This window comes from Asterias rubens, chromosome 10 (assembly GCF_902459465.1).
Source record: "Asterias rubens chromosome 10, eAstRub1.3, whole genome shotgun sequence".
Lineage (NCBI taxonomy): Eukaryota > Metazoa > Echinodermata > Asteroidea > Forcipulatida > Asteriidae > Asterias > Asterias rubens.
This window is the reverse complement of record NC_047071.1, coordinates 7,765,102-7,776,775: the sequence shown is the minus strand read 5'-3', so window position 1 is coordinate 7,776,775 and position 11,674 is coordinate 7,765,102. Positions and strand designations below refer to the sequence as shown.

The window sequence follows — 11,674 nt, the reverse complement described above, 5'->3', positions numbered from 1 at the left end:
AAAAACGCGGCCGGGAATCAGTGTCCGCCGGAGATTCGAATCTGTCCCCCATTATTAAAACGATCGAAGGCACTATCACGGTTGTTTTTTGTACGGGGAGTCCGCCGTAATGAGGTTGTGAATTCTCATGCCACACCGGCTGGATGGCTTTTTATGATTTTGACACATTCATTTCCATAACTCCACAGTTTTAAGATTTTGACACATTCATTTCCATAACTCCACAGTTTTACCTGAACCATGGAGGTGACCCCCCCCCCTCTCAAAAAAAAATTTCCGCCCGAGAAGTTATTACCCCAACATGTCTCTTTCAAAACTAAAGAGGGCGTAGTATTATCAGCTTGGGAAAAAATACAACTGGACTTGATGATGGCGATAGAAATTCTGCACACGAGAGCTGTCAGTTTGTGTCACCCAAAGTAAAACAACAAAATTGTTTTACATTTCCCAATGGTTGCTGTACTTATCTTATCATGATTTAGGTCCTGTAGAGGTCGTTTTATAAACGTACACCTACGTCTGGAGAAACGGGACATTCTCTAATCTCTGCTGCATGCAGTGGTGCTAGCTAGGCGCTCTACCTAGCTTTGTTTGTTGAGTTGAAGCATTCCTCCATGGTTGAAGCAAGTAACTCAATTTGCGTATGTAGCCTGTCCATCTCTCTATTTTCGGTTGATGTTTGGTGAGCCAAGCCTCTACGATCGAGTACGCCCATGCACCTCACACTCACAGTGCCGAGTGATGATCCAACTTCAAGTCATGCAAGTAGTCGGTCAGTATTGAAAACAAATTCTGTTTTTTTTTTTTCTTTTTTGTTTTACTGTTCAATTTCCTACAGAGTACAATATCGATAAATTACATGTATCCTCCTCTTACCAGTTTTCACGCTATCATGCCTTTTTCTTTGAATTGGTGACATATCAACCGATGCCCTAATTATCTTCATTTGTTAATATGAAGTATGCAAACATTTATTAAAACTTGACGGACATTGAAATGTCGGTCCTACTACTTGCCGTCAACTCGCCGAATTGCCGTCAACTCGCCGTCAACTCATTTTCGTGCCGTCAACTCATTAAATTTACATGAAAAATCTATAAAAAGGGGGCACGGAAGTGTTAAGTCTGGGCTATACTACATATTTCTCATGGTTTTCGGTAAAAATTCATTCACAAAAACGACTTTGTGTTGATAAAAAAAAAGTACCAATCATTGACATCTTGGGCCGGCTAAGACTAATCATTGTGAAAAAGCAAGATGGCGGCCGACAGTTTTTCGGCTTCGAGAATTTTTTTTTAAGAGAAAAAAAATCAATTATTATTCCAAAATATGACCTAAAACTTACGCGAATGCTCTTTGAGCTGATACTTTACAGTTCTATGCTTCTTTTGTGGATTTTAAATGTATATTGGAGGAGTTGACGGCGAGTTGACGGCGCAAGTGAGTTGACGGCGAGTTGACGGCAAGTAGTAGGACCCTTGAAATGTTCACACCACACACCGATCTTCGATGACTTCAACTGGCCCCATTTGTTTTGAGTTTTTCCTGTTTTCACGGCAAACAAGAAAGTATGGTTTCCCGTTGAAGCCATTCATGGAAGAAACATCTGTAGTGACTACTACAACTTGTTCTTTCAGCAATACATAAACCCGAATTAGTTGCGATAACGTAACCCTTCTCCCAACGGCTGAGAGGTCAACGTCCGCCTCTCGGCCGTCCGGAGAAGAGTTCCGTTATCGCAACTAACCCAGATTTGCTTAAAGATTTGTCCCACTTCTGTGGCCAAGTAGTTGCAATAATTTAACGCAACCCTCCTGGCTGAATTCAATTGGCCACATGCGATTCAGGAATGTGCCGTAGCTTTTAAAAAAAGGACCCAATGGCCAGTGGCTCCAGATGCTGTGACAGCGTTTAAGATCACTTGACTAGATACAATTGTAATCTAGAAAAGTAAACAATGGAGCGATGCATACGTACACATGTACAGTCGGGCTAAAGTCAACAGCCACATGTGAGGCGATTTGTGCAGACAAAATATCAAGCTTGGCCACAGAAAGTGGGGCTAGTCTACATGGTTATCTAACAATAACATTGAGTAAAGTTCTCACACAACAGTCACACGTACACGTTACTTTCCGATTTGGAGTACCCAGTTAACACTATTCGCTGTGCATTCTGAAGTAATATTGGATTTCCACAATGTGTAGCTCATGCAGAGCTGTTTCGACAGACAGAACTGGGTGACCCACCAAACCCAGTTGACAATGGTTGAGCCCAGTCTGTGGTTAGTCATATTGACTAACACTGCAGCAATGTGTACTCAACTGAAGAGATTGATTTACAGTAAACACAACTGCCATTGTGCCCAAATGCAAACGGTTTTTCAGACATTGAACTTCCCTCTTGAATTGAAGGCGAACAGCACATTTCCTTCGGTAAGGGGCACTTCTATACACCTATTCAGGCGTGCACCGGGCGCGCAAGTGTTGAGCAACGCGGCCATTGCTGAGGTAACATGTGCCTAGTTTTGTGCACAGAGACATAAGGAAATCATGTTTCTTTTCTCTTTTTATGGAAATTTAATGTCTTTCTCAACAATCTATGCGATTTTTCTGACATGGCTGCATGGACGACTTACTACATTCTTGCTATTTGTTTTTTTAAATTAAGCACAAAGGAAAGTACTGAAATTCTCACAACATTTTATTTTAGTGACTATTGTATGCAGTTTCTGCGTCTTTTTCCCCTAATTCACCTAAGACAAGCACCGTTTTCAAGATGATTCGGTTTCTATTTAGTTGCAAATTTTGTAGTCAGTGATCTTCATTAGTATATCATGATGTCCTGTTAAGGAAAATGTGATAGTTGTTGAGGAAAACATTTCATGTCTGTAATAATACTATATCGGTTACGGTAGACATTATATTCTGGAGTAATGTATTGATTTATTATTGACGTGACCGATTCATACAAGATACAAGATTACTGTTTTCTGGCAGAGTACCTGGATCGACCTAGTGACGTATTGAGGTCACGGTATATTACTGCGCTGTGTATATAAAGTAGTACCTTCACATCCTCCCTTTTTCGAGGAATTCATATAATAAGATGGCTTGCTAAATGAAGGACTGTCTGGGCATATTGGAATCAATAAAAATTGAAAACACTGGTACAAAATACTTCAATGTGCGAGATCCAATGATGTAAATTTTGTCACATAATGCAAGAACAGTAATCTTGTATCTTGTATGAATCAGTCACGTCAATAATAAATCAATACATTACTCCAGAATATATGTCTACCGATATAGTATTATTACATGTGGCAGCGGTATATAAAGTAGTACCTTCACAATGTCCATATAGAGTAAAAAGAAACATGATTTCCTCATGTCTTTGTGCACAAAACTAAGCACATGTACACCTCAGCAATGGCGCACGGTGCTCCTGAATTGGTGTATAAAAGAAAATGTAAATTTATATTGGAACTTTGCACTGGGTAGCATGGCAATTGCTGTGGGTGCCATGGGTTAATCGTTCTGTCTGTGGCTTTTAAATAATGTACTGTACAACATGTTCAACATACAAACTTTGTGCTATTGACCTGTTTAGTTAGTTGTGAAATTCGTAATCCTCCATGCTCCCTGGCCATCACATTGATGGATGGTTGTATCTGTGTTGGATACTGCAATCATGCTCCCTGGCCATCACATTGATGGATGGTTGAATCTGTATTGGATACTACAATCAAACTCCACCTTGGGATAATTACAGGGCCCAATTTCATGGCTCTGCTTACAGAACCGGCGCTTACGGAAGCAGGGAATTCTGTGTGCTTACGGCAAACGTATTTCACAGGGTAGCGGCGAATCCGCGTTTCTAGGCATTCTACACTTACAAGGCTCATGCAGACATTCGGCGCTTGCACGTAAGCGGGGAATCATGATCGCAGAGTTCGGCGGTAAACAGAGCCATGAAATTGGGCCAAGGTTTGCAGGTTTTTAATGATTGCAACTAGCCAACCACCTGTTTAACTAACAGTCTGGCTAGATGTGATTGTAGGGAGATGAAAACGCTGTGGATTAGCCAACTTGGTTGAAGGCCAACTGTTAGTTTAAAGTAATTTTGGTCTTGTATTTCGTTCGTCTTACTAATGGAAACGTTGCCTTTGATCATGCGAGTTAGGCTATCAAAAGAGTTTGTAACCGTTCGTAATGAAATGCGTGGTTAGAAAGATGCACATGTTATAAATGATCCACACAAGGCAATTTATGGCACTTTACTTGTAGAGTAAAATTTGGCTGACCTCCTGTGTTAGTAGTAAACTGAAAACCAATCATTAGGCCTATGTGGATTATTTTAAATCTACTTTTAAAGCCATTGGACCCTTTCGGTGAACACTATTGTCCAAAGCCAACACTTCGTGTATCACAACTTCTATATCAAATAACAAACCTGTGAAAATTTAGGCTCAATCGGTCATCGGAGTCTGGAGAAAATAGCGGGAAAATCTACCCGTGTATCCGAGCGTTTCACCGTGTCATGTTGTGTTTAAAATAAATCCGTAATTCTCGCGAGAATCGATATTGTTTTACTGTTTTCTCAAAAAGTAAAGCATTCATCAATATTATTTCAAGGGAAGTCTTTCACCACTACCTTCTGTAAACCCTGTAAGTTATTTGTAAATCTGTGAACTTTTTTTTTTCTGTACCGAAAGGGTCCAATGGCTTTAAAACATCTTTCTAGTTTCTAACCATAGGCCAGACGCATAATTTTAAAAAAAATTTCGCTTAAAGTCACCTGGAAGTGGTATTTTGCCAAATAAAGCTTTTGTCACTAAAAAATGTGTGTTTGATGAGTGAAATATGAATTAAACAGTAAACCAAGGTTTAAAAAATTAGTTTCCATTTTATTAACAAATTTTAAAGTAGGGTCCACCCGAGAGGGCACTGTTCGTGACGTAAATCGAGGTGCGTTATTTAAAGAGAAAATATGTAGTCTGGCCCCGTACACTACGTCTGGATACCTGATCGGTATGATGCCTTTGTACAGAACTACGATCACGGAGCAGACTGCGCGAACTGTATGGCTGCTGTGTGGACGGTCCACTCAGATTACCCAGCAAGGTGAATCACATGCAGTGCCAACACAGGATAGTGACGCTTGGCGCAAGCTAAAAACATGACCTCAAAGTTGAAAAAATACCCGATTTTGTTCATGTTAGGCAAACGCTCCTTTAGGTTCGTTACATCATTCAGGTACCTTCTTTGACTTCCCACTAGTGACTAGAAGGAAAAAATGTTGGGATGGCGTCAGGTTTTAGAAAAGAACTTTTCCCTTCATGTCAAAATGTGTGGTGTATTTTGGATTCTCAAAGCACGACGGCTCAAAGTGTTTGCTGCGCAACGCTGGAAAAGCGTCGGACCGGACCACTTTGCAAACTGACCCCATCTTTAGTTGTTTTGCTGCATCCAGCAGCATTACACCTGGTCGTCCTTGCCAGGAAAATGCTAGGAAAAAAAAAACTTTTTTCGAATAAACAAACTCACGACTAGGACTTGCACGTACGTGTGTTCGATGTTCGATCGAGGCAAAGTCCTGCCTCCATTGACGTCACAAAAGGGGTAGGCGGAGTCACCCCCCAAACAACTTTATCTATTAATTTTTTAAATAAATCGTTACAAACAATTACTAATTTTTTTTTTATTGTTCATAAACATACTCTAATGTTTGAAGAATTTTTTCATATATTTCCAAGTGCTTTTCATACATGTAGACCATCTCGCTCGATCCAAGGCATTGTGTCCCTTTAATGCGTCCTGCAGTTCTTAGTACAATGTATTGGGCATGAAGCTGTTCGATTGAAAAAAAAAAAAAAAAAAACACTGTTTGGTATTTAATCAAAGCTAGGTCGAACATTAGGCCTAATTGAAACCAACTTGGGGGAGGGTTGGAAAGTTATTGGTTGCAGTTTAATTTAGGTCAAAATACTCAATATTGGTCTTTTAAAATGATTGATGACGATCACTGTTCCATATTGATTGACTAGGCGCTGGATGTATGATGCCAAAATTAATAAACATGCTATCCTTGAATGTTTCATTTCATTATAAAATAGGCCTATGCATTCCAGAATTGAAATTTTCTTACATCAGGGGGCAGAATGAACCTAATTTTATTTAATTGACAAAAATACCAAACTTTCTATCTCCTTCACTGATCGCACGGCCACACTACAGACTGCATACACTGACATACAGTACAACTGGATAAAAAGGGTTGTTTATTCCAATGACAAACTAGTTTCTGTATTAGGGTGATTAAGTATAATGTCAATTTAGAGAGTCCTGATGTCAAGTCAACTTTACCAATGACGCTTTTGACATAAAGTTAGGTAGTTGTAGTAAGTAGCATAAGGCTATAATAACAGATTTCACAGATAGTGATGGGGATGTACAAGTACATACATTACCATGATTAGAGTGGCAGCTATTGTTGTGAGATGGATATAAACACATGATAGCCCATTAAGGTGAGAGAAAGCTGATCTTGAATCAATAGAATGTAAGCTTAGGGGTAAGAAGTCATTTGATTTACACATCATTAAAGGGAAGGTACACGTTTGGTAATTACTCAAAACAAATATTAACTTAAAAACTGACTCGGTAACGAGCATTGGAGAGCTGTTGGTAATATAAAACTTTGTGGGAAACGACTCCCTCTGAAGTAACGTAGTTTTTGAGAAAGAGGTAATTTCTCACTAAAATAATAAAAGACTTCTAGATAGAATTCTTTTATTCCTATCTGAAAGCACACAAACTCGTCCAAAAAGGGTGTTTTTTCTTTCATCATTTTCTTGCAACTCCGATGACCAATTGAGCTCAAATTTTCACAGGCTTGTTATTTTATGCTTTTATGATGGGATACACCAAGTGAGCATTCATGAGCGTCAATCAGGGGGGGGGGGGGACACAGGGGGACATGTCTCCCCCCACCTTTTGGAGGGTGGGGGACACAATATCAAATGTCCCCCACCCCCCACCTTTTTGACCACCTTTATCATGAAGCCCAAGTTTTGCACTGTGTAAGACGAAACCCTGTGTCCCTATATGGGCATTAATCCTGTGGGCAAAGGATGACACAATATCCCCCCTCAAATTGGCCCTAGATTGCATCACAGAGCATCTAAAATGCAAAATTTTCCTGGGCCCTTAATCGGGCCCGCACCCCGAGCGGTAAAAGCTTCTCACACGCATGCTCCATCGTTGACAGATTTGCACCTCCCCCTTGAAAGAGTGGAAGGTACGTGTACCCCCACCCCACCCCATCCCATTTTCGAAGGGTGGGGGACACAGTATACAAATTAATGTTCCCCGTGTTGTTTGACCACCTTTATCATGAAAATCCTGTTTTGCACTGTGGAACTGTGGAGCACTGATCACAATATTCACACACCTCATTGTTCTGTTTCTTTGCCATTTGGCCGCTAAATGGCCTAAAGATTGCACCACAGAGCATCTAAAAATACAAAATTTTCCCGGGCCCTTATGCGGGCCCGGACCCATGCCGTAAAGGTTTCACACTCGTACGTGCTCACTCTTTGACAGTATTTCCCCCTAAAACTTGGTTCATAGATCCGCACTTGAAGTTGCTGTCAACCCAAAAGGTTCTACTGCTGCTCACATTTTACAGATGTTTTGTTCCGTTCTGTATGCCTCTTATTGGCCTAAGATTGCACCACAGAGCATCTAGAATGCAAAATTTTCCCGGGCCCTTAAACGGCCCGGAACCATGCCGTAAAGGTTTTACACTCGCGTGCTCACAAAGAGACAGTATTTCCTCCTAAAACTTGGTTCATAGATCCGCACACAACCCAAAAGGTTCAACTGCTGCTCACATTTTACAGATGTTTTGTTCCAGTCTGTATGTCTCTTATTGGCCTAAGATTGCACCACAGAGCATCTAGAATGCAAAATTTTCCCGGGCCCTTAAGCGGGCCCGTACCCATGCCGTCAGGGTCTAATTCGTGAGCGACTTTGAAAGATTTTCCCCTTAAAACTTGGTTCATAGATCCGCAATTGAAGATGCCGTCAACCCAAAAGGCTCTACTGCTGCTCACATTTTACAGATGTTCTGTTCCATTCTGACAGATTTGCCCCATAAAACCTGTGTCTTAGGTCTGGTGATGATAGGGATGAAACGCCGTCTGAGCATTAGAATGCAGAAACAATATGGATATAACGAAGCTATAATTGAGTTGCTTTTTAGGTGCAATAACCATGATAGCAAGATTAGGTGCATCATAACTTGAAATAGGCATTGGTATAATAATAATAATATCGAAGTCTTTTATAGCGCACGTATCTACCAAACAAGGTACTCAAGGTGCTGAGTATAAACAAACTTTCAGAAAGATAGGTTATGCAGTGATGAATTCTGAGACCCAATTATTTAGCACCTTATAAGGGTTTACAAGGTGCTACGGCGCATTAAGCAGCCACAACCAGGAACACCGGGGCGAACCCCTTCTCTTTTCGATAAGTGCACTGGGTTCTTTTACATGCGTTACACAACACATGGGACCAACGGCTTTACGTCCCATCCGAAGGACGAAGCAATGGTTAAGTGTCTTGCTCAAGGACACAGTGTCATGGCTGCGGATTCGAACCCACACTCTGCTGATCAGAAACACCAGAGTTTGAATTTGGTGCTCTTAACCGCTCGGCCACGACAGTAGTAGTGGAATGGATGGGAGCATGTACATGTACGTTGTAGTGGGTTCAAGCTGCTTATTGACTGAAGCTGGCTTGTGCTGGCGTTCAAATGTAACCAAATGACAAAACTGTGACAGCTAAGTAAAATATTCATATAAAATTATGTTTGTTTTCTAATATTTTAGATGGATTTTGGATTGAAAATGTAACGATTTTTACACAGCATTTTCTGAGAAAAATCTGTTTGACACAATGACACTCCAGTCACCCATCAGATAGATTACTGTTTTATTGTAAATATGCAGTGCACTCAGTTTGTCTATGATAACTGAACATGTATGCAGGGAATAGAGGGCACTGGGTATTGGCATGGTGACCATGGTGACAAATTTGATAATAGCCTTACATTTTTTCAGTATGCAATCCAACTGCAGTTGTTCTGTATTAATTCAGAGCTAGCTGGCTGTAACTGAGCACTAGCTAAAACTGACGCATGGTACGCACAGTAGCAGGCACTAGAGATCTACATAACATTATATAGATGCCAAATGAACTACACAGGCCTACACTACACATTTTAGTTGTGAAAGTTAGACATATTTTGAGTGCATGTATGTAAAAACACAACAGTTTCTGCTGTACCATGCGTTTTACCAAAATGAACTAAGAGAAATTTGTGTTTTTATCAGTGATTGAAATGGGCGTTTTGTCTGTAATTATGCTCCATACTTAAATTAACCTAATTAGTCAATAAATAATACAGTGTAGTACGAATTAAATTGTGATAAATTTAAACTTAAACATGTTAAAGGCAGTACATGTGTATACTTTTGGTAATTGCCGAAGACCAGTATCCTCACTCCGTGTATCCGTTCACAAGTATGCATTGACAATTTGGGCTCAATTGGTTCTCGAAGTTTGTAAAAAACAATTAAAGAAAAAACATCCAGTTGTTTGCTTTCATTCAGATGCCTCAGAAAGGCTTCTCAGATTCAAATGTTGGGGTGGAAAACAAACTTATAAATTAACTCTAAAACCTCATATCTTCAATATTTTACAATATCAACACATCAGCTCCCCAGTGCTCTTTACCAAGTGGGTTTTTATGGTCATATTTATGGTTTTTAGTAGTGACCTATTAAAGTATCCTCCCTTTAAGGATCTTTGAGTAGTCGCTGATGCACTTAAGATTAAATCAGGCATCACTTTGGCAATAACATTTTGGCAGAGTGCGATTGAAGCAAATCCCACCTGAAAGGCATCCTTGAGACTTTGAAGAGACAGTTCATTGTTGGTCACTTCCTTAAAGAGGAATCCATGGGTCATCATTGATCCTAACTTCTCCCTGCTGCGAAGTAGTGGATGGTGGAGATTAGCTATCCCCCTCCCCCCCCCCCCCCCCAATCGCAACTCCCTCTGCTGCCATACTGATCCACTGGAACCTCATCAATGCTTTTAGTCATTTTATATCATCTGATGGTGACACTTAACAGCAGACACTGCAATGTATATTTGAGTGTTTGAAGAGTGACTTCTAGGCATTGCCCAAGAATACAAGTCAGCGTGTACTGATTACTAATTTGACATGTACGTAGTCTGTACTGATGCAGTGGATTGGTTCAGTTTTCAGGACAGTAGAAATGTGATCATGATAAAATGCTCTGGGTATGGTTCCCCTTTGCCCACCGACCCACTGGCACACTGGCCCACATCACTGGCCAATACAGTGTACCTGTAAGCCTATCGACATACCGGTCCACTGGCCTACAAACCCAACCGGCATACTGGCCCACCTCACTGGCCCACCAGCCCATAAACACAATGGCCCACTAGCCCACCGCCCCACTGGCACACTCACCAACCTGCCCACTGGCCCAACGGCCATCTAGCCCATAAACACACTGGCCCACTACCCCACTGGCCCACGCACCAACCTGCCCACTGGCCCAATGGCCCACCAACCCACTGACCAACTGCCCACTGGCCCACCAGCTTACAAGCTCCTAACTCCAAAGGCCATTCAGGAGCTCAAAACAAGCCACTTGCACAATTGCACAATACAAAGAAATTGATTTTCACATCTGTAAGATATATTTCTGGCAAACAATAGACCTCAATCTAACATGTCTAACAGAATAATATGAAACAAAAATTATACATTTCAGCTTAAGTTTTTAAAGACACTGAACACCTTTAGTAAAATTGTCAAGTACCAGTCTTTTCACTTGGTGTATCTCAACATAATATGCACAAAATAACAAACCTGTGAAAATTTGAACTCAATTGGTCGTCAAAGTGCGGCGAGATAGTAATGGAAGAAAAAACACTCTTGTCACACTAAGTTGTGTGCTTTCAGATGCTTGATTTCGGGGACTCAAAATCTAATTTCGAGGTCTTGAAATCAAATTGGTAGAAAAATACTTCTTTTCAAAAACAATGTTACATACATCAGAGGGAGTCGTTTCTCACAATGTTTTATTCTATCAACAGCTCTCCATTGCTTGTTATCAATTAAGGTTTTATGCTAACAATTATTTTGAGTATTTACCAATAGTGCCGGTGGTTTAAGGGAAATTAAACAGTTTGCTGAGGCCTTATTGGTCAATTGTGCTGAGTGTTATTACATTTTATATCTCGAACTCTAGACTTGCACAAACTAACTTTGGGCAAATGCGTAAATTTAATCATTTTGTTAAACAGAGAATGTAGTGGATTTATCTGTAACTACCAACTTGACTTGAACTTGGAAGTTAAAGCAACTGGACACTATTGGTAATTGTCAAAGACTAGTCTTCCCACTTGTTGCATCCCAAAATATACATAAAATAACAAACCGGAGATTAACGAAAGAAAAAACACCCTGGTCACACATAGTTGTGTGCTTTCGCTTGATTTCGAGACCTCAAATTCTAAACTTGAGGTCTCGAAATCAAATTCGTGGAAAATTACTTCTTTCTCGA

General features: G+C 40.5%; 1 protein-coding gene across 4 annotated transcripts in view; it reads left to right on the top strand.

Annotated features, from left to right (window-relative positions):
* The first annotated feature begins 363 nt into the window (after positions 1 to 363).
* Positions 364 to 11,674, top strand: part of LOC117295982 (GRAM domain-containing protein 2B-like) — a 73,401-nt gene continuing 62,090 nt past the window's right edge. For all 4 annotated transcript variants that reach the window (XR_004519707.1, XR_004519706.1, XM_033778811.1 and 1 more), the window contains exon 1: positions 364 to 772. Coding sequence is in view for 2 of the 4 variants with exons in the window: in XM_033778811.1 (XP_033634702.1) it covers positions 714 to 772 (59 nt within the window). In the remaining 2 variants the exon portion in view is untranslated. The remainder of the gene's footprint in view (positions 773 to 11,674) is intronic.